We start from the raw sequence: 24,175 nt of genomic DNA, 5'->3' as shown, positions 1-24,175 counted from the left end.
GGACTATACCAACAATATTGACTGGAGGAGACATTGGAGTCATCTGCGTCATTACTTAATATAAAATGATATAATGCAAACGATTTAAAAGCCGTAGTAGTAATTATATAAAAGAGAATCTTCAGGATACTCGCCGCCGACGCCCGAACAAGTTGAAAAGGTTTATTTTTTGTTGAAGTACACAACAACCCTACGGTATTTCCAGAAATGGTTCCTTCCGGGAATGGTGGTCTTTCAGCGTGGTGAAGATCAGCCCAATGTTGATTATAAACATTGACAAATTCTACATTTAAATCATTTTTCAGGTTTACAGCAGCTAATAGTTTGTGTCGTGACGAGGTTCTTTATTGATAACATCCAACAAAGCCATCAGCAATCTCGTTAAACAATGGTAAGTGTACTTTGTTGTTGCGTGCGCCTTTTAAAGACCTAATCAACTAGCCAACGATAGCTAACATACAGTACATACAGTAGTAGCTTGTTTTCTGACTAGAGAAGAGCTTTAACAAACTAACATTATCACCAACTGACTGTGCCTGCTCTAGCCTTAGATCAAGACTTTCGTAGATGTATTTTATGTCAACATCGATAAAATACAGTCGTACTCTTGAATTGATCTAAAGCTAATGCTGTAGGGACGGAGGGGCTAAGGCTATGCGTGGCTACCTTTTATGAATCAAATTGGGCACGCACGGGTGAGGTGGGTTCGGGGAGTGAGTGAGGACTGTGAGGCCAAGTAGTAGCCTGACCAGTATGTTTTGGGAAGTCTGGAGGCTTGTTTTAAGGGCCTTAGAGGTGCTGTGGTACCAGGAGCTGCATGCATAGTCGAAGAAACCAGCTAGTACGACTCCGTACGAGGGCTCCTGTTGCGGTCTTCAAGGTGTTTTTGTTGTAGCCTTGCGAAAATAAGCCAGACTAATATCACACCACTGTCGCTGCAGGCAATTTCGGTCTGACTTATTAGCCAGGCTATTTTTGGTCTGACTTAGCCAGGCTATTTTTGTTGACCAGTGAGGAGATCCTGTAGGAATCTTGTTATTTGGTTGACTTTTTGATTACGTTGGTGGTCATTTTATCACAGGGAAAGGACATAGGCTACAGTTTTTTTAGCTATGGGTGAGTGGGCACCTCGGTGTTAATGTAAATGTAAATAATAAATAATGATAATGTATGTATACATACACCATGCTTAGGATCAGATATTTGTTATACAATTGCTACAATTTGGGGCATAAGAAATATGTTGACGGATAAAACTAAGATTCACAATGATGTACTGTGCTGCTGTGCATGTTCACATCATGGATGTTTTTATTTTACACATTTTTTACTTTTTGCGCAAAATAGCCAATTGCAATTTGACATCAAGGTGCCCAGATGCTCCTATTGCCCACATAGCCTGTATCCATGCCAATAGCATCGTACATAAATCAGACATTTCCTTGTGCTATGATAAGCAGTACGCTACTTATCTATATCGCTGTGATTTAGGAGATATGATTATTTATTTATATAATATTTATAATTCATATTGTGTTTGAAATTTCAATCATACAAAGAATCACAATGGTATAATACATACTAATGCAATAATATATCATTTTTAGTAAATGTTTTTTCTAATTTCATCCCATCCAAAATGGAGTTTCAATCAATGCATGTCATTTTACTACCACATTTATGATGCTGTCATAATGCAACCGTACTGATCCATGGTCATGGTCTCTTCCTCCAGCCTTTCAAAAAGAAGAGGTCCTTCATAGACAAGAAGAATGCGGTGAACTTCAATCTGGTCCACAGGAGTCAGAGGGATCCGCTGGTTGCAGACGAGACCGCACCCCAGCATGTCCTCCTGCATACCAATCCGGTGAGAAGATTTGGCCTACTGCAGTAGTTGCCAAGTAACCTTTTCTGAATTAGGCCCACTTGAAAGTCTCAAAAGCCCACCCATTTGAAGATAAATAATCTATTTTCCAAGGCCAGCAGTACCTAAATGGTGCATTTATATAGTGCCTTTATCCAAGGCGCTTTACATAGATTGTGCATTACACCCATTCACACACACACACACACACACACACACACACACACACACACACACACACACACATTCATACACAGATGGCGGCAGAAACCATGCAAGGCACCAACCAGCACATCAGGAGCAATTCAGTGTCTTGCTCTAACTCTGGGGGAGCCCGGGTTCGAACTGGCAACCTTGCGGTTACCACCCAGTCACTCTACCACTGAGCCACCGCCGCCCCTCACCAATACTGGTGTGCGCCCTTCTCCTGTTTGTTTACTAGTCGGCCCTTCCATCAATTAATCAATCTGACACTGCCTTTCAGCCTGTCAGCTGACAGGTCCAATGACATTTGACCACAGCTGACAGGCTGAAAGGCAGTGTCAGATTGATTAATTGAATACTTCATTAGTCTGAATTCTGAAATGTTAACGACAAAATGTTAAGGATATATATATATATATATATATATATATATATATATAATTTAAAGGTTTTCAGAAAACATGGTAATATTGTGTGACGTGTGATTTTCCTGAATTTCCCAGGTGGAGGCAGAGAAGCGAAACGAGCAGCAGAGGGAATTCGGGGTGTTCTTTGACGATGATTACAACTACCTGCAGCACCTGAAGGAGCCCTCCAGACCCTCAGAGCTGGTGCCCTATCCCTCTCGCCTGGACACGAAGCTCGTTGACCTCCGAGATGGAGGAGGAGAAGAGGAGGAGGAGGAAGAAGAAGAAGAGGGGGAAATGGACCAGGCCATCTCTGTATGTTCTGGAGACTATTGGTTAACTTATTAGCTATAGCATTTGCTTAAATGACTGTTGATTACGCAGACAATGATAGCAGTACCTCTGCCGAATAAAGGCACGAAATCAGTATTGTGATGAGGCGCATTAGCTTGTTTTTTTGTTTTTTTACTTGGACGTGATTTTTATTGTGTTTTGTAACTTTTGTAACAAACAGGTACCGGTACATACTCTGAACCTCCCTTCGTCAGTGTTTGCTTCAGAGTTTGAAGAGGCTGTGGGACTTCTGAACAAAGCTGCTCCCATTTCAGGTAAGCAGCGAACCCTCTACAGTCTAGATACTCTAGCCTGAGGCCGATTCTACAAGTGTCTTCTAACTTTCTGTGTCTAACAATTTTCTGAAAAACCTATGTTGCTATATCGGTGGGGCTCAAACCTTTTCATGTCAAGGACCCCCAAAATTATATGCAATTGGCCGCCAACTCCCCCATCTCGAAATATTTAGTTCCAGGACTCCCAGATCCAAAGATTTTAGTAAAGAATGTTCGCTTTAAAATATCACATTCAAAGATTTGCACAAAGTGACGTTCTATGAGCTTGTATATCTGATATTTTTAGGGTATAGGGTTCAAGTCCTATAAAGGAGAATTACGCAAAGATTAAGAATTTGGCTGTGAAATCAAGAGTGTTTGTTGGTAAACTTTGTGGAATTGTGATAACTCCAATTTGGAGTTATTTTTCTGGGGCATAAGCTGTGACATTTTCCCTTTTGAGTTGTGATTAATTACTTTTCAGATTCCAATTTAAAAAATATCAAAAGTAGCAGATCTAATGTACGAGCGTTTTGAGCTTGTACATTAGATCTGCTACTTTTGATATTTTTTTAATTGGAATCTGAAAAGTAATTAATCACAACTCAAAAGGGAAAATAGGAACATAGGTTCCAAAAGCTTATGGATCTGCTACTTTTTATACATTTGTGTGACGCTGTAGTAGTATGATCACATGCAGCATTAATCTAAGAAGCAGCGAAATGACAAACAAACATTGTCGTTTGTTTGTTTGGACGACAACCTGAAGGGGTTGTCGTCCTTCAGGAAGTGTTAACCCCCACCCCGTCCATGTGTGTCTTCGTAGGGCCCAGATTGGACATGGACCCTGACATCGTAGCAGGTCTCGATGAGGACTTTGACTATGATGACCCAGACAACGTACTGGACGATGACTTCATCATCAAGGCCAATGATGTAAATGGGGCTTTGAAGGAGTAAGAACCTTTTTTTCCCCCATTACGCCCATTGAACAACCTGCCTGTGTCGAGAGAATCCACTAACTACATCTTCTGTGAAGATAAAATGTGCTCGCTGTTTGCTGTAGTATTTTTAACCTGTGTTCAGAATGGTTTCTCAGTTGGGCTGTCCTTAGCTATGGGCACCTGGCAGCATTAGAGCTAGCATTGCAGGTTTCCCCCTTACTCTAGTCGTTTGTTACTAACCATGTGAACCCTATTGTCCCTATTCTGGGGGGCGAAAGTTGCAGATCTTCAAGTTCACAATGCATCACTACGTGCTCTGAGCTTGTAGATCGACTATTTTCGGCGGAGGGATTTGGTGTAGGAGGGGAAATGTGTATTTTTGCCCATTATTCAGCTGTTAAGAAATACCTAGAACGCCCGGGGGTATTTGTAACCATAAAATCAGGACTCCCAGCTATTCTTTTCCCTTTAGTGCCTATTTCAAGGTTGCTCCGCGCCAATTTGGAAGTGGCGTGAAGTAGCTAGACGTAGCCAAAACACCCCCGAGGGCATCGACAACAACGGGAAGTACGATTACTTCTAACGTGACAAGCGACGGGACCGCGATGGGCGTCCTAATCTTAGAATTGGACGGATTGATTTAGAATTTTAGATCAACAGTTATTCAGTTATTTTTCCTCTCATCCACTAAAATGGAGGGGTCCACTTTGGATGATGTCCCAACTGGAAATGACATCGAATGCCAGCCTGTGGAGCGGTGCGCTCGGTTATGATGTATATCATTAATGTTCCGTCCTGTGATTAATCTCCATCCTGGGCGACCTTGATAATAGATATTCCACGACAGACCTGGCTCATAACCTCTCCAACCGTGTGTATAATGATTTGCAGAGGGGATGGCGACGACGGCGATGAGTGGGAGGACACGGATGAGGAGGGTGACTTCGGCTCGGAGGGGGCTCTGTCGGGGGATGAGGAAGGGCTTGGCAGAGAGCACATGTTCATGGACGAGGAGACCAAGAGTCGCTTCACAGAGTACTCCATGTCCTCTTCTGTCATGAGGAGGAACGAACAGCTCACACTGCTGGACGACCGCTTCGAAAAGGTGACTTCAGCTCAGCATCTAATCACTTAAACCCTGGCCTACAGTATATACTGTATGTCGTTGACTGCATTCCCATAGAGGTCTTTACTTGGTCCTCTCCTACCCTAAATCTACTCTGACAACAGCCTATGTATCCTTTTGAGCTTATAGATCGGCTATTTTCATATTTGTTTCAGAATTTTCCCGTATTTGGCCAAGCTCGGAAAAGCACAATGTTCATGTGGTTTAAGGGTTTATTATTATTATTATTATAAGTGGAAGTGTCAATCTCATAAATTCTGTATATCATCCATTCATTACCACTCTCCGAAATTTGGATCAGCAGCTTACCAAAGAAATCTGTTACTGGCCGGACTCTACTCTAAACCAATGTGTTTGTGTTGTCACAGTTTTATGAGCAGTTTGATGATGATGAGATTGGAGCGCTGGACAATGCTGAACTGGAAGGCTACATCAACCCGGACAGCATGCGCTTAGACGAGATCATCAAGGACTACTTCACACAGAAAGAGCTAGAGTGAGTTCATGTGATCATTTAACATTTTATTGTTTGAAAAAACATTTAGATTTGGCCGTTAATAATATGGATAACTGTGGCTCTACTTCCATAAAATTGGGATATTTTGCCAAAGCGTAATTGACGTAGAAAGGTGTTTTGCACCTGCACCCACTTGTAACCGCAGTGTTTAAACCAACCCTTAACACATTCCATCTGTAGGATGTCTGGAAACGTCATAGGGAATCTAATCGACGGATGCATAGGATGTCCTAGCACATCCTCAATGCGCTCTTCGTTCATATTAGCGTCCCGTTCACTTAGCTGCAGAAAGAATGCCTCGTCTCTCCCAATCCAGGGCGCTCTCTGTGTTTTTGATCTGATGGATATACTAAGTGCTTCATTTCTGACTTCTCATCCGCCTCTCGTGAACGCTTTGGATTATTTATCGTATAAATGAAAACGAGAGCAAGGTAAGCTAGCAAAATATTTCTGGGGGGGGGGGGGGGGGGGTTCAGAGTAAAAGCGGCCATGTCTTTCCGGCACCCCAGAGCTCCTATTTTGAATGAATCCTGGGAATGATTGTGTTAAGCAGCACTGGTTTTAAAACCATACCACCACGGTGCATCAGGTTTGGCTGACCATCTTTTTCGTGAAATGTAATCTTTGTCGAACATCTCTTTTTCGTGTAATGTAATCTTTTTCGTGTACATTTGAATGTAAACCCCAACAAATGTCCAACTGCACAGCAATGGCAAAAAAGGCAATTGGAAAGACACTTTCTGACGAACCACAAATCATTTAACAATACCTTCCTAACTGACAGACAGTGAAATGAGAGAGAGAGAAAGTGGAAGGAACTGAAATCTTAACCAGCAATATAAAAAGCAGGTAGTTTAAATGAAGGCAGACACTATTTCATTCTCCTTGTGTGTACACAAGAGGTGTTTCTCACTGTTTTGCCACTGAAACAACACACGGGTGATAAGGTTCCTTCCTTCTTCATAATAGCCTTGTTTCCATAACGGCGAACTTTGTCCAAGTCATGGAGGGCCAGGTGCACAAAGCTCTGATTTCCCTGTTTCGCCAGTCGCCACTGTCATTGCATTACTCAATAGCAAGTACTGTGCAGGAAAATACTGAATATGAAGGATATAATGGATGGTGCCATGAAGATTTGTGTTCCATTTGTGCACACATGTCTTTGTTTTCTCACATGAAGACTATCGATCAGTCCCAATAAACAGATGGTCATCTGTTTACATTCTGTTCACCTTGTGGCCTCTTTGAGAATAGCAACCAGCAGCATGTAGTTGTACCAACATCACTGGAATGGAATGGCAAATACCAAGTTCCATTGGTATTTGATGGCTTTAATATGTTTGGTAGTCGTAGATCTCGCCAGTTCGGAACCAAATCTTGTGTCTTAAAAGGTTGCCTGAAAAGTATGCTTTATCTCGACTCTGTCTGTGAACAATGAAGTAAAACTGATACGATTACACAGCCTTCTGGGGAATGGAGCCTGTAGTTTTGAACAGTGAATAATAAGTAATTGATGGAGATGATGTTTGTGCTTTAGCTTCCAGCGGCCTGATGACCTGGGACCTAGAGGACTTCCCGTGGTGAACGAGGACGAGGAAGATGAAGATGAGGAACAGGAGACATTGGTCATTGAAGAGCCAACAGAGAAGTGGGACTGTGAAACCATCATCAGTGAGTGGGAATTTACCAACATTCCTCAGGGCACCTGTCTACTAAATGTTTTTTGCTGTAGAAATTCAGAATATTGCATCAGTGTTTTCTCTCGGGGAGTTTTCTGATGTCGAGAGTTGTCAAAGAGGCAGTTTATACTCAATCATTACTGGGTGAAATCAGGAACATGTTTTGCTCAAAGTAATTTTGCTTTCATCATATTTTATTTTTTCCTAGGTACATATTCAAACATATACAACCGACCCAAAATCATTCAAGATCCACCAAAGGTATGTCATGAGTATTGTGCTTTTTCTGTCTTCATGTTGGAGTTGCTTTCTATGTGCATCTGTTATGCCAGCTTCTCAGCTTTCAGGCCACACATTTTAAAATGAGCCCTGCCTCTGCTGTGTGTTCATGCCACAGCTTAAGCCCATCCGAGTATCCAACAGAACGGGAATTCCCCTGGATGTCTTACCCACCAGAGGCCTGACTGCCAAGCAGGCTGAGCGCATGGAGCGGATCAATGACTCGGACCTTCCGCGCGTTTGCACCCAGCCACGCGACAAGGAGGAGAGTAAGGACGACAAGAGAGCCAGGAAACAGGCCATCAAAGAAGAGCGCAAGGTGTGTTTGAGCAAAGATATTGAGGAGTGACATTTCTGACTTGGGAGGACAGATTTAGGTCTAATAAGGGGGGGGCAACATAAGTCATATTTGCATGTAGGAGAACTTTACATTAAAAACATGACATAAATTGCCATATTGTCTCAACAGGAGAGGAGAACGGAGAAGAAAGCCAACCAGGTGGCATTCAAAGAGGAGAAAGTCCGACAAGAGAAACAGATGTGTAACCTGCGATCGAACGTTCAGGGCCTGAAGCTCTCCTAGCTGGCTGGATGAGAAGCTGGAAGTGCTTTTCTTAACAATGAATGACTTTGTTTCTCTCCCGTTAATGGAATGATCCATGCAGAGACTGGAACCTCAAAGATCAGGACTAAAGGGATGTTCTTCATTAGGTGCTCGGAGAGTTCCATTTTTCTGATAACCACAATCACAGAAGATTGTGTGACAAAAAGTCAAAATGGTTTCAAAATGGTCATCACAGTATATATGTAAGTGCTATCCAAAACAGTGGTTTCATTCTTATTGAAGATCATGAAAATAAATATATCTTACTATTATGTCCCTGTAGCGCTTTATCATTTTGTTGTGACTGTTTATTTCAGCATATTTCTTTCCATGACCTGCTCTGTCAATTCTTTCTTGATTCCAACCCATTTCATACACAGGATGACCCCCCCCCCCCCCTATATAAATGCTTAACATGTCCCCGTTGCCTTGACTAGTTCATGGAAAATCCATAAATTGTACTATATTTATGGTTATAAGCCTGCTGTCAACCACTGTCTATGGGCAAAAGCACCCTTGTAAATGGCTTGTAAACCACTCATAACTTTTATTGAAATCAGATAAAACTACAAGGAAAGCAATCGTCAAGATTTTGAAAGACAGCATACGTTTTTTTTTTAATCTTTTTATATTCTTATTCTGGTATGCACTTGGGCAATCTGGGAACTCATCTGCAAAACAGGGAAAACAGCAGCCTCTTCGTGAGTCAACAGTCTGTCTCGAGAGACTAGCGTTTTCATATTAAATCCTGCATGTCATCAATGATCTGCACTGATCACACTGGCATGAATTATCAATGCCAGGAACTCACTGACTAAGATTTGGTTTAATTACCTCAGAACTTGCATGACATGGCATTTTCAAGAGGGGAAACAAAATTACCTAGGCTAGTCTTTGTATTGAATGAGAGTAAGTGGTCCATAAAATGGATGTTATATCAGGAGGTGCTCAGGCATCCACTACTATGAGTCCACTTGCTTGATAGATGCAGAACCACCAGTAGGGGAGATTAAACAGAAAACCAAAACTTAAAAAATGCCTTCATTAAGTTGACGTGTTCATGGTCAAACCGGTAAAACAGCTCTGACACATGTTGGCTACATGACTCATCAGGGAGTCTCCTTGATGAAAGCCATGATATGAGTTCTCAACCATGTGTTTACTTTGGTGACAGTTGTTAGACCGGTCCTGCTTCGAGGGTTCATTCAATTTAGTCAGAATTCATAAATTTGAGTGTCGCCTTCATAATTGAACTTGTACTAATAATGGGAACATAAAGGTAGAATTTAAGTTGGGGAACTTTATGATATGGCATTTTGCTCAGATGTGCAGTTGTTGCTAATGGCGACATTTAGTCCAGGCAAGTGTATACTGCAAAATAAAAGCTGTGTAAAGACAATATTTCATAACTGCTTTATTGTTCACCTTGAACCATTGTAAAATAAATAAAAATAAAAACGAGCAATTTTAATCTGTAATTAACTCCCACTGAAAAAAAACAAAAGGAGAAGCTCCAAAACAACATACATATTTACATTGAGGTCTGCTGTGTAGGTTGGCATGTTACAGTACTTTTGGCACAGCCACATTATAAAGTTATTTAAACCAAGATGTACACAGAAGCACACAGCATTTTATGTAAATCTGACCAGAGCTGAAGCGAGTTCCTTTTTGTTGCAAGTCCTTGTCTCCAGATAACGATGGTGTTGGTAGCTTGGAGAGAGGAAGGGGTTAGATGCTGAGGTTAAAACCAACTGGGAAAATAGTCGCTTGGAGGAGTTGAGGCATTTTGTTTGACTCTGCTCCACAGATATATATTGTGGAAAATAGCAGATCTACAAGCTCAACGCCTCACAATGTGAGCTTGTATATAGTCAATTAAAAAAACCAACATTAAAGGTATGCTTAAAGTGAATGGCACATCGAGTGGCAAATCGAGTGGCAAAGCAACATGCAAAGTGTTGCAAATCATATCTGATTGCATTGTTTAATGCAATCAGATATGACTTTTCTGTGTGGATGTATGGGCTGTCGAGGCCAGAAAGTAGTTTTTTGCTACTCAGTAGGCGTTCCTGCATAACTTCCTGGTTTGATGATGTCACGTGCACACCCTCTATTAAAACATATCTTAAAAGTCACTGTCAAATTATGGTCCCGACCCGACCAACTAGAATCACTGAAGTACAGCTCTAACCCCCTTCACCCTTTCAGAAAGGAGCATTTTGCTCCTCTTGTGTTATGATCAAATGAAGAGTAGGCTACTTATGAGTCATTTAGTGTAGCAGGGCATTGCAAAACCAAGTACCCAATCCTGAATGGATTAAATATCAACATCGTCGATTGTAGCATTTAACAACATCCCCATGGCCCATATCCACCACATCCACCTCCAGTCTGTGTGGTCGGTCATAGCCAGAAGAACATTCCTCCTCTGGATCCAATGTAACAGATGCCGTTTCCACTGAGTCCTCCTCAGAGCAAAGTTCTGACTCGTAGGTGTCCTTGGACTTGTGTTGGTTACTGCTCTCTGAAAGCCTGTCTTCCGCGTACGCAGAGCCAATGGATTTAGGAGAAGACGGATCAGACCTGGAGCAGTAGGTTTGAGACTCGCTGCGATCCGTCTCCTCTGCAGTGACAACCATCAGGCTGCTGTCAGACTTGGTAAAGTCTGGCTCCGTAAAGCTGATAGTGGAAACACTCTCATAGGGGATGTTCATTACGTTCCCGTATTTACTTGAGTCCATTGGCATCTTCTGTGCAACAGAATGAAACGGATATTAATATCATAATGAAACCAATCTGGTTACCCATTGACAAAACAAAGGAAAAAACAGCACCTTGACATTAGTCAAAGGAGAGAGAGGTAACAAGGTAACAACAAGGTAATACAAGTGACTTTCAAATTTGATGACTTACCAAAGCCTTTGGTAGACTAGAAGGAATCATTTTCCATGCCTTTGCCTTGGCATTAATTAATAACACCACACACACTACAATTACAAAGACTGTTAGCAGAACCACCACAAATATGATGGTATAAATGCCAGTGTCTGCAACGAAAAACAAAAATCATACAATTTACTTTCTATAGTTTCTATTTTTTTTATTAGCGCAATAAAAAATGTTTTAGAGAAAAATAAGTGCACTTGAGAAACTCAAAGGGCTTATACATGGTTCTCACCTAAGATAATAAACAAATAGTAAGTTAGACAAAGTACTCAAACATAATATAAGGTATGACAACAAATACGACATATACACACTCAATCAATTTGATCACCAACATAAAGTAATACTTTTGAATAGAAAATTTCTAAGGAAGAAAATACCATCTTATTTGTTTTGGCCTAAATTGTTTTAGTTCTATATTAATGTTATATAATATATATATTTTTAAAAGTATTTCTTTGCCAATTGTTTTGGGGCCCACTTGTTGGAGGAATCAAATGCTATCCTAATGTACAGTGAAAAGGACATTTCCCAATTCATCGGTTCATACCTTGTACAGTGTCCTCATCAGTAGCACAGATGGGGTCAGTCTTTTTGAAGGGAACTTCATAGTTTGATCCTTTCATCCATCCTTCTAACGTAATGCAGTACTTCTCCATATCTGGACACTTGAAGCTATATGTGCAGATTTCGTTGGGGCACTCTATCGGATCTGAAGCCTCGGATCTGAAGATCTTCTAAATGGCATTAACACATGTTTTATGCAGAAATGTCTCTTTAAACATCCATTAAAAAAAATGTAATAATAATAAGTTACCTGTTGTCCATTATTCAACAGGTGAACAGTGAATACAAATTCACGAGCACTGTAGGCCTGCTTTAGTTTCATAGTTTTCATAGTTTCATAGTAGTGATGGGGGTTGTCAAACCTCACTGTGGCATCCAATCCCTTCATAGATAGATTCACAGGAGGGAAGTCTAATTCACCTGCAATCAAAGTAACATTGTCAGTCTGTTTCAAAAGAATCAAAACATACAGTGTGAAGCAATTAATTAAGGAACCCAATAGAAACAAGCCATAGTGCTTTTTTGGGTTCAATTATTTTAGCATTGTATTAAACTGTACACTTTTTATTTAATTTTTTTGCAAACTGTCAATAAAGTACAAACTATTCAAAAGAAAAAAAAGCAGTAGTGTCTGGTTAGAGAGTAGAACAGCTAGACCAAAGATACTTATGGTTACTTTAACATATACTGTAGTATATTACTTACATTGTTTAAAAGCTGGCTTTAATTCATTAAATGTGAATGTGGATTCAACCATTTTGGATTCATGTTTCCCCTCTGCGGCAGATACAGTCACAGACTGGAAAGCAGAGAAACGTTTTTCAGATTCCCATACGAACGAGGTGAGCTCATACAAGCGTTGCTCGTCAGTTACAGACACATTGATGGACCTTGGAAAAAACAACAATAAATGGAATTGAAACAAAAGGAATACCAGTATGCTGTACATCAGTACATCAGTTGGGATACAATGTATATACAACGTAATTTAGGAGAAACTGACTCAAATATACATTTGTTTTATTAGTGGTGGCAAGATTTTCAATAGTAACACTGCACTCTTATTGGTTAGGCTTGGGTGATGTCCGTCACCATGTCCCACAAAAAATATTGTGATATAGTGAGTGTTTAGCAGGGTTTTAAGTATTTGGCAGCATGAAGCCAAAACATCTATGTATCGCTAAATACTGGAGGTCCACTACATCAGTGGTTTCCAAACATTTTAACTCAGAAATTAGACGTTTGCCCAGGACCCCAACTAGTGAAAATAACATATCTACCTGCTATTTTCAGTACTTCCTAAACATTTATTTTCTAATTTACGGAATGTCTTTGATTTGATTTTAATATTCATGAAATTACTTTGAAATAATTCAAATCAAAATGTTTGGGAACCAGTGCTCTACATGTACTATGATTGCTGGGATACAAATCTCATTACAATAGTCATAATACAATATTAAAGTTACCCAGCATCACTGGCACTGATGTTTAACTTGAAGCTAGTCTTTGGATGCGGCCTGCTGTAGTTCCAGTAGACGGTTGTCTGGAAGTTGTGACAGCTCACTGTGACATTCTCTGGAGGTGGCACTACAGGAAGAAATGAAAAAGAGGAATATGTAATTGGCTCAATTCAGTAGTTGTGTCAGTAAAAGTGGATGGATGATAGTGTAAAGTACATAGCTCTACATTACATTCCAATTGCAATCATTGCTACACTGAGAGTTTGTTCAGTAACGGGGGTCTCCCCATCTCTCACTAAACAGAAAATACATTTTTAATTTGGGATACCAATTCCACCCATCAGGTTCAAAATAAGATGCGTTTGGTGTGAGCCTGTACAATGTCAGAGTAGTCGTCGGTCAGTCAACAAATGATCCTCTACTATATTTGGGTACCTTATCAGTAGATTGTTCTCGCAAGCCAGCATTTACAAGCGTTCTGACTGAGCAATACTTAAATTATAGTTAATCTGCAATATTCTAGGCAGCTGTTTCCTTGATAACATACACCCCCATCTCACTTAATCCATTACATGTATGTAAATAATACTAATATAACTCATATATGTCAAAGTTGAAGAGCCCTTGAGCAAGGCACTTAAACAACAACCACTGTAGAGCTGCTGTGTGTGTGTGTGTGTGTGTGTGTGTGTGTGTGAGAGAGTAATTTCTTGCCAATTCAGGCTGCTTGGACACGATAGAGCAAGCCATATTATGTCCCAGGTCCTAGCCCCTTTCAGTACCCTAGTTTACCGTTTCTGTATTTGGGACATCAGTACACCGTCCCAAATACAGAAAATGTAAACCAGGGCCTACACCAATATTCCACCACAGCTGCCTGAATAATACTAATAACCAGATTCTACTGCTTTTTATAGTTTTGAGCTGTGACGGCCCCAGGGCCTATGTCAGGGTTTGTGTATGTGCTTTACTAATACTAGTCTGTCTTTCAGTGTGATGGGATCTGGTTGGAGAGTGGTGGCAATCAAGGATTGGAGGCAGCTGGCCAGTGCCTCCAATCACTATAAAAGAGCCACCTTGCCTGAGGTTTTTTCTCTTCCACCTGGGCCACACCAGAGCATGGCCAGGGCACAATGTTTGTTTGACTATCAGTTCTCAGTTTGTCGTGGCAGTTTAGTTTCCCTGCGAAGTCTGTGTTGGAAACATGTGTTCATTCAACTTTAAAATTAATGATTCTATTTAATAATCTTGTTTCCCTTCTTTGTTATGGTCTAAGAGACCTTAACAGAGCCAACACAGTATTTCAGCATTGGTTGGAAATGCCAACTCTTTACAAACTATTCAAATAGGAATATAAATTAGAATTTAACTATCTGTGTCATGCCAAGTAAATATTTAACTGAACTTTCATAGCAGCATAGGCACACATAGTTTTTATGACAAGTGGTGTCCACCTTTGGATCGTGACTATCAAGAAGATAATTTATCATACTTGTTCCAACTGTCACAGCCATGGACATGGCAAAGTACACACACACACACACACACACACACACACACACACACACACACACACACACACACACACACACACACACACACACACACACACACACACACACACACACACACACACACACACACACACACACAGTTTAGGAGTAATTATTTACTTAATTAATATGCCTAATTATTTAAGCTGACTAATGGACAGTTAGCCTATTATTTCATATACAAGATAAGAATTAGAAGTGGAATATCTGGTAGTGGAATGTATAGCCTATACTTACCCAGGGAGAACGCACCTGCAATCAAAGCAAGAACTGATAATGAAACATGAATATCAAACACCATGGTTACGGTGAGGGGTGAGTCAATCAGTTGGTCTACTTTAATCCAAAAAATGACCAAGAATTAAACCCAGGGTTATAGGGCCTATATATTCCAATTACCAGGCCGTTAAAACATCTTTAAAATCTTTGAAAATAGACAAAAAGACATTCCCAGTCCCAGACCGAGGCAAAAAGACATTCCCAGACCGAGGATTCTCGTCAGTCACTGACACTCCCTGAGTCGGAGTCCCTCCACTTCCCGTCTATTCTTATGTCATACTTCTCAGAAATAGGCTAGCCTAACTAGTGAGTCACGTCCTGATTACCTCTAATGAAATCTCATGCGTGGGTAATTTACAGCTTGTTAGTTATCCAACCACCTGACAGTGACAACTGACAAGACAACTGAGACAAATTCGACACAGGTGAAACTATCTACCGGTAGTTTATAAACTCACCTGGCTGAGCAAATGACCGGGGTCTACTCTACTCCCACGGGATACTCTGCTCAGTTCAACACAAGCAAAAGGCGCCCCCTGCCGGTAACATGCAATATAGACACAAGCGTGTGTATTGTAATAAATCACACCCGTGTGAAGCGAGGGGCGCTCTTATCATCGTACATCATCATGGATCATCTCATACTGGCCAATCAGAATGCCTGTTGCCTTGTTGCCACAAATTTACGTCATATTTGACGGACATTTGACCTAATTTCTCCTTTCATTGTCAATGGCAAATATTGAGACTGGGTTCAAAAGCTATAGGAGAGGATAGCGCCCCTCAAAAATATTATAGGCCTACTGTCACTTATGAAAAGCCGGGCCATTTGTAATTCTAAAATGTTTTAACAGTATTCCTAGCACAAATTTCTCACATGTAATTAATTTTGCTATTCAAAAATATATTTCCAGCTTCACAGATCCATTCTGATGATGAGTGATGATGCAAAATATCTTCTTTTTTCCTCCAGAATCATGACAAATGGTATTGTAGTTTAAAATCTGTAATCACAGACATCTGTCTAAATCACTTTGCCATAAGAAAGAATATGATTTTATATATGATTCTTTTTAAATGATTTTAATTTATTTTTTTGTGGCTTTCGCCTTTATTTTATATTTTTATAGAGGGACAGACAGTAGGCTGACAGGAAATGGGGGAGAGGGGTGGGGGAGTGACATGCAGTAAAGGCCGTCGGGATCGGGAGTCGAGCCCGCGGCACACTGCCAGGCTCGGGCTACCGGCCAAGGTGCCTGGACCGCTGAGCCACGGCCCAGGCCAGCTATTAATATGATTGTAGTAATTAAAGCGGGTCATGTTTGCATTTTGGGATGTTTGACCAGCTTTTTTTTAAATAGTAGGCTAGTTTGTTGATTATAGGCCTACTGTTGATGCAGTAATGGTCTTCTAAATCTTCTTTAGGTATTAAAATATCTTAAAGGTCCTTAAATTGTGACTTTACTGTCATGTGGGGAACATGTGGGGACCCCCTTGGGGGAAGTTGGGGCTCCTGACCCGCAGGCTGAGAAACACTGCTGTAGGACATGTGTTGTTGGTCCTTCTCCATCAGTGTTCAGAGCCATATCGGTCGAAAGAACACAGCTCTGGTATAGGCTACAGTTTTTGTTTTGTAATTACAGTATGCTGTACTTCCACCTGATATCAGTGGTTCTTTGCATCATCCAGTCTATATACAGTAGTCTCATGTTGCCAGACAGGTAAATGGTGCATTTATATAGTGCCTTTATCCAAGGCGCTTTACATAGATTGTGCATCAATTCACCCATTCACACACACATTCATACACCGAAGGCAGTGGAAACCATGCAAGGCACCAACCAGCACATCAGGAGCAATTAGGGGTTCAGTGTCTTGCTCAAGGACACTTCGACACTAACTCTGGGGGAGCCCGGGTTCGAACTGACAACCTTGCGGTTACCATCCAGCCACTCTACCCCTGAGCCACCGCCGTCACTATCCAGTCTATGACTGTGTAGAAAAGTAGATCACAACCTTGCGTCACTCAATCTAGCACCAGTTTTAGTAGAAGGCATATTAACAGTATGTCACACTGTGACACGTGAGTTTATAGATCGGCTGTTTTTGAATAAATGAAGTAGGCCTATAAAATAGGGTTAAAGTGGTTAAATTGATTTTGATGTTATATTTAGTAATTGGAACCCACTCAAGGACACCTGGGGGTCCTCAGGCCACACTTTGAGAACCACTGTCATAAATGCAGACACTGGGAGTGGCTCACATATCTGTCTATCAGTGTGCCACGTGAGGACTGGAGTAATTACAGTTACAGTCTGCACGCCTGGCCAAATAATCCCCATGCAGGGACAAATCCCGGTTTTCCCAGAGAACTGTGCAACCTGCAGGGCTGCGGTGAGACAGCTGTTGACAGCTGGATCACGGATATGGGCGACATTGGGCGTGTGTCACTGTCTATCTGTCCGTCGTGCTAAACATCTGGACTAAGGCTGCACGCCAAAATAGAGTAGAAGTAATTTTCTTAATTAAGAGTGTGATGTGACTATGTTGTTATATCCATTGGTTTGACCTGCTTCAAAGTATCGGTATTATGATGCTTGACGAGATTCATATCATTCAACATGGCAAAACAGGCCATAGTTTTCTTTACTGTGGGGATTTTAAAATGTCAACACTTTTACTTCTACTTCAGTACATCTCAGAGGCAAATAAATATTGTATGTTTTACTCCACTACAATCACTACTATTTGAAAGATTTTTACTAGTTACTCTCAGATTTGAATTATTATTACAAAACATACTTTAACCATTTAAACTTTGGATTTGAAAATATACATTTGAAAATATTTTCTAAATATTTGAATACATTTTTCTTTCCACTGTTTTGTTTATTCAAGATTCAGGGTAGGGTATACAGTAAATCAAATGACAGCTGTGACACACCCATATGAAACATATAAAAGATAACAAAATGTTGTGAGTCCATACACAAAATATTGTGGTAGCATAAAATAAAAATAAGAAAATAAAATAAAAAGTTGCATAGTCCTATGCTAACATGGAAGCGACACTAATACAAACCACATAACCTGAATCAAGTTTTGAAACAAAAACAAGACAAACGTACGACAAGACAAGACAAGACAACATGGCATGGTCATTGGTCACCCAAAACATAATAGACGTGGTATTGCATCCACACATGGCTCCTAATAATAAATATACTGAACAACCCAGCTGAATATTTGAATACATTTTATACCGTGTGAAACGGGACATTCTGCATAATGCGAACTTTTACCTTTGGTACTTTAAGTATATTTAGATGCAATACTTTTGTACTTTTCGATTCAATTTTGATTACTGGACTTTTACTTCTAACAAGTGTTTCTGCATTGCTTGCAGTATTGGTACTTTAACTTACATAAAGAAACTGATTACTTTTTCCACCACTGAGTTTGAGCATCAGGATTGGACAGGGAGTACAGGTGGTGTCAGTGTTGAGAGCTGCTAGTGGTGCTGTCCATCAGCACCGTAAGTCCAGTATCCAGCACCAGTCTTTTCTAAATATATTTTTTATCCCACGATTTTGTAACCCATTTTTCACCCCTGTGTCAATCATCTAATGTGATCCTGGGCTCTACACACCCTCTGCCAACCTGGGGAGAGCAACGGACTTAACTCATGCTTCCTTCATGCTTGAGTGTCCAAGTTGCTCCTTTACACCTAACAGGGGGGAGTTTCCCTGGTTGGACGTAGCGCGTGGAAGGAACACGTTATTCCAACCAGTTCCTTTCCCCTCCATCAGGCGCCCCGGCTGGCCAGGGGGAGGCAGTTTAGAGACCAGGATTACTGCATGTTTTTGTGAGGGTATCTACCCTAGAGGACACGGGGAGAACATGCAAACTCCACACAGAGAGGCCCTTTCGCCAACCCCACCTTCGGGTATGGGCACTGATGACGCGGAGGAGGAAACACGCCGCCAGCACCCACAGCGCCCCGAGCGGGAATCGAACCCAGGACCTTCTAGCTGTGAGGTGACAGCACTACCAACTGTGCCACCGTACCCCGCTATCCAGCACCAGTCTAATATGTCACTGAGCACTGCCACTGAAGCTCACTGGTGCATTTATATAGCGCTTTACAGAGATTGTGCATTACATTCACCCATTCACACACACACACACACACACACACACACACACACACACACACACACACACACACACACACACACACACACACACACACACACACACACACACACACACACATCCGGTCACTCTACCCCTGTCCCCTGAGCCATTGCCGGGCTGATGGTGAGCTTCAATAGCACAATGGGGAAATGGTGCCATTGTCTCTTGACCTGTTTTGTCTGTAAGTATACGGCATGGGGTCTAATGGGGGGCCATAAGTGAGAAGCTGATATAAGCTTCGACTAGATGCTCAAAGCACCTGACTGAGTTCAACAGGGACCTGCTGTATATACTGTCCCCTTGCTCATTTAAATGAATAAATAAACAAACTGTCACAGTCTGAGTGGGAGTGTGGGTGTGTCTGAACCACCTGCATTCTATCCCCTGCAATCATGCCCACAGTATTTAAGTCTCAGTCTCTCTGCAATCTCTGCCAGATTGTCTTGTGACCTTCCAAGCAGCCAAGCCATAGTCAAGCCTTTGCCTTACTGACTTCTGTTTTGCTTCTCTTAGACCACGATTTTTGCCAAGCCCTTGCCGGTACTTCAGCCCTCGCTTCTACTTCTGACTGCCTTTGGATTTTGACCTTTGCATTCTACTGTTTTGATGTTTGCCTACCCCTTGCCTGTTTTGAAGTTTTTGGAATAAAACCTGCTTTCAGTGACTTTTGTGTCTGCATCCTGAGTCCTTTCCACGTGTGCCTGACACAAACAAATTAATGAATAAAAAAGATAGAAAAGATAGGGCTGGGAACAATTATTAAACATCCTCAGATGTTGTAAACCCACAAAATGAATTAATGACAAATAATAAATGGACAAATGGTTTTTGTTTTTGTCTCGTTTAAATTAATATTAAAATTAATTTTAGACACTTGTTTAAATAAATGTCGACAGTGCGTGAACATCTCCAGGTAGCCTATCTGACATGCTGTAGCATACAGTATGCTGTAGCACTATGCTGAAGAACAACAGAACATAATGTTGTAGTGATGATCCATGCAAGATTTAAATAAACAACACGAGGAAGATTGATCATGTGACAGTGTTGTCAATGTCAGCAATATTCTCATTCACAAGAATAATTTGGTAGGTATGTAGGCCTACTGTATGCAGAAGTTATTGTGTTTGACTGAGACAGGCTTTGATCATGTATTTCGCTCACTGCACTCAGCCAGGGTAGACAGGATTGTTAATGTGGGTATTTATCAGTGACATCTGTAATGAAATATATAATGGTTGTATTTGTCGTGATTACTCAGGCATAAAACCAGTGTAAATCTAATTATTCATGCTGCTGAGGAGAGCTGAGATTAACCTTATTTGAACTAGCCATAGCAACGTGTCACTTTTGCAAGGTCACGTTCTTCACTCACTACTTTTTACTGTAGTTAAGGTCCTGTAAATAATTTGGCTTTGTAGGAAATGAAGCATCAATCTGGGAAATGTTCATGACATTGATTCAAAGTTGTTAATACTACTACTACTACTACTACATAATAATAATAATAATAATAATAATACATTTAATGAATTGAATAATACTGTATACTGTAAATCATTGCCATAGTTTTGCTAGAAGTTAATCACTATAATTCTGAACATATGATCATGTTTTTTACGATGATTTAACCACTATACTAGACCCGGTCTCCTTTTTCCCCCTCTACACCAAATATCCTCTCTAAAAATACACACAACTTGCAATGCATCAAAGTGAGCTTGTAGATATGCAATTTTTGGTTCGCCAAATTGTTGCCTATGAGATTCCCAGAATATCAGTGCTATATAGAATTATAACACCTGCTACAAAGTTACTGACAACAAAAATGAAAAGGTAGGCCTATAGTTTTTTTTAAAGAACCTTTGTCCTGTATAGTTTTTCTTTCTTGTTTTTATGTTTTTTGTGGCTTTCGCCTTTATTTATTTTTTATAGAGGAATAGACAGTAGGCTGACAGGAAATGGGGAGAGAGATGGGGTGACATGCCAGACTGGATTACCAGCCAAGGTGCCTGGACCGCTGAGCCATGGCCATGGCCAGTTTTAGTTTAGTTTTGTTGGCATAGAGCAGAGTATATTGACAGCTACACACTGACCTACAACCACATTCAACAGTATATGACACAAGATCCTCAGGTGATGGTACCTCAGGTATAGTCGCCCATAATCCATCTCGCCCGCGTTTATTTCCTGTACAGCATGTGGCATACATGGGAAGACAGGAAGAGATCATCATCATGACAAAATGATCATGAGGTTCATCATGAACCAAGGCTTGATGGCTCTGTTAATCTCTTGATTGAAGGCATGTTGAGGATTTAGATCAGGCCAGGGTGAGTAGAATTTCAGGAATTTTCAACCTAATTTTCAACCATTAATGCAAAGAACAGGCATACCATGGCTTGATAACAATGGGCAACTCAGGCAAGCTTTTCAGTTTGTATACAGGCACATGTTGACAGTTTCATCTTTGAGAGCTGCTTAAGCTTATATTAACACACTCTATATCCCTCAGCCCAGCAGATGTTTGTCACGCTCAGCCTATTTCTGAAAGTATTTGCAAACCTGCATCTCGACTCTCACACATGCATAAGCACAAGCGTGCAACAGCTGTGTAGTTTTAAAATCTCCCTCCTCAATGTGCGACAGGGTTGGAGTCCTGCTCCTTTCTCAGTCCTTTCTCTGTCATATTATGATTGACTGTTAAAGACATTGGAGCATCCCTGTGACCCTTGCCGCACGCACGCACACGCACACACACACACACACACACACACACACACACACACACACACACACACACACACACACACACACACACACACTTTGCAATGTAGGCCAGCTGCATTACCGCAAATCCGTCCAGCAAGCGACTGCCCTTGAGTCCAACTGCTGGTCAACCCCTGTCCTGGATCCCATGCTGCATGTGCGAAGCTGCTTAGCCCTCCCACCGGACCTCATGCTAAGCCTCATCCCACCCCTCGTTTCTGTGGACCTTTTCGTGTGGTCAGTTTGTTAACACAGAGACATTTAAGAGATACAGTACAGGGTTGGACGGTCCATTCTCACTCATACTCTACGACCAGACGAGGGCTCATTTTGTGTCTCCATCTGCCACCACTCTGTTCCACTCAGCAGGCACAATGCGGGCACTGCTGGAGAGCAGTTGGATGAAGTTTGGTCCAGCCGGCCGAGGGACGTACGACTGGATGACAGGTTCACCTTCGCCCCCTACGCTGGAGAAACAACTGCAGGTGTGTGTGTGTGTGGGGGGGGGGGGGGCTGTTTTTTGTTGACTGGACCAGCAATGCATTCATACGATGACTGATGCATGCTATGGAAAATGAAATAAAATACATTTAGGCCTGGGTTATTATTTTCATATACTATAGCCAATCTAGAGTCTACAGAAATGCATATAAGTTACATTTTGTATCAAACTCTTATACAATGTTAGATTAGCTAAAATGAAACATTTAGTTTGCTGACAAAGGCACAGTTTACACAGCCATATTGCTATTAAAATGCCATTTGAGTAATTGATAGTAATTGCTATGGTGAAACATGGAGAGACTGCCATACCAACAACAACCAAACTTTGAATAGAATGAAGCGCTGTCCATGGTCCTGAAAGCCAGTCTGCAGTTAAATCACCCAAAGCTCATGTGCTTGTTGCTTTCGTGCGTTGAGAGTCCTTTAAGCCTCTTGCAAAATCTTGCATTTCAGCATGGCGATTGGTCGTGAGTGCTCTTTGTGTCAGGGAAATGGAAAATTAAAGCTGCCCATGCAGAGCTTTGAGAGGTCAAGGGCGGTCTCGATCTGGGGCGGTCTAGACGAAGAACATCAACGACATTAACTGATTACTATACAGGACATTATATCGAGGGAATTTGGAACAGTAAAATGCTGACAGCCAGGCATAAATGCCAACCTCAGCTGACATAAGTTGCACTGTAGTACTAGTCAATAGTCAATAGTTTTTTAGTCACACCATGACAACAGTTTAAATGATATTTAGATAAATAATATATAAAGCAATTATATATATCTTGAGTTACGTGCATTACAGACGTACACACGTAGACAGACAGACACACAGACAGACATACAGAGACGTGGTGCATTAGATATGACAAGTACTCAACAATAATCGCCAAATCTAAAGATTTGCACTATATATTTCTCTGCATCTTCAGGGATACCACTGGAATGATCTAAGCCCCGGGGAGGAGAGCAAGTCAGAACTTGTGATCTATGTGGTCCTCCCAGTTTTCTCCGTCCTCATACTGGCTCTAGTGGTCCTAATGGTCCATCGCCGGTGCTCTCGCAGCAAGCTGACCATGGCCAATATCATGGCTCTGGACCTGGAAGGTGCTAAGAACAGCACAGAGTTCCTCTCTTCACTAACCAGCAGGGCTGAGCGACACACCAGCACCAGCTCTGACGCATCAGATGGAGTCTTCCTCATGGTTTACCTGCCACCACCCTATGAAGAAACTCTGACAAGGATCACACGTGCCGCCAGCCTCACCAGCTCCAAAGATGCTGAGTCCATAAAGATAGAGGACTTGGAAGCCAAGTTGTGTCCGCAGCTGAAGTACAACAGACACTATGTGTGATAAGAATTAGGTAAAAACCTTGCAGGGTAACACTTTATTTGAAGCTGTGTGCATAAGACATGACATGACATGACATGACATGACATGACATGACATGACATGACATGACATGACATCAATGTAAAACCCTGTGTAACAACTGAAACTTCATGAAAAGTCTAAATTGTACCACTGTAGTTGCGGTCAAGGGGATTATTCATGATGACACAGGTATACATTCTCATGGCACCAATGTCACTTAAAGTCAGTACTACATAATTTTTTATTTGAACAAATGTCTCTTCATTTTCTTTTCATGATGATGATGATTTATGAA

At 41.2% G+C, this 24,175-nt stretch overlaps 3 protein-coding genes across 5 annotated transcripts; 2 read left to right on the top strand and 1 right to left on the bottom strand.

Moving 5' to 3' along the window:
* The first annotated feature begins 224 nt into the window (after positions 1-224).
* ltv1 (LTV1 ribosome biogenesis factor) lies at positions 225-8,504 on the top strand. The gene is made up of 11 exons (XM_080759317.1): positions 225-391; positions 1,736-1,867; positions 2,572-2,790; positions 2,990-3,083; positions 3,910-4,039; positions 4,919-5,132; positions 5,522-5,649; positions 7,208-7,341; positions 7,558-7,610; positions 7,747-7,947; positions 8,098-8,504. Exons 1-11 carry the CDS (start codon positions 389-391, stop codon positions 8,209-8,211), a joined length of 1,422 nt encoding a protein of 473 aa, XP_080615443.1. The 5' UTR covers positions 225-388; the 3' UTR covers positions 8,212-8,504.
* A 1,745-nt stretch (positions 8,505-10,249) lies between these two features.
* On the bottom strand, positions 10,250-15,315 carry LOC308312778 (uncharacterized protein). Of its 3 annotated transcripts, none has more exons than XM_080759489.1 (7): positions 15,002-15,315; positions 13,218-13,338; positions 12,454-12,638; positions 11,999-12,168; positions 11,732-11,918; positions 11,149-11,282; positions 10,250-10,985 (listed from the first exon to the last, which is right to left on the bottom strand). In XM_080759489.1, exons 1-7 carry the CDS (start codon positions 15,063-15,065, stop codon positions 10,560-10,562), a joined length of 1,287 nt encoding a protein of 428 aa, XP_080615615.1. In that variant the 5' UTR covers positions 15,066-15,315; the 3' UTR covers positions 10,250-10,559. The 3 variants fall into 3 exon arrangements, with proteins under 3 accessions (XP_080615615.1, XP_080615616.1, XP_080615617.1); XM_080759490.1 differs by having other exon boundaries at positions 10,250-10,982; XM_080759491.1 differs by having other exon boundaries at positions 11,732-11,915.
* A 7,068-nt stretch (positions 15,316-22,383) lies between these two features.
* Positions 22,384-23,859, top strand: smim28 (small integral membrane protein 28; the record flags this gene model as incomplete). Its single annotated transcript, XM_080758051.1, has 2 exons — positions 22,384-22,494; positions 23,437-23,859. 2 exons carry the CDS (start codon positions 22,384-22,386, stop codon positions 23,857-23,859), a joined length of 534 nt encoding a protein of 177 aa, XP_080614177.1.
* Between the last annotated feature and the right edge of the window lie 316 nt (positions 23,860-24,175).

This window comes from Protomyctophum bolini, assembly GCF_963924005.1.
Source record: "Protomyctophum bolini genome assembly, chromosome: 3".
Lineage (NCBI taxonomy): Eukaryota > Metazoa > Chordata > Actinopteri > Myctophiformes > Myctophidae > Protomyctophum > Protomyctophum bolini.
Note: the sequence above shows the minus strand (reverse complement) of the source record. Positions and strands in the feature narration are given on the sequence as shown.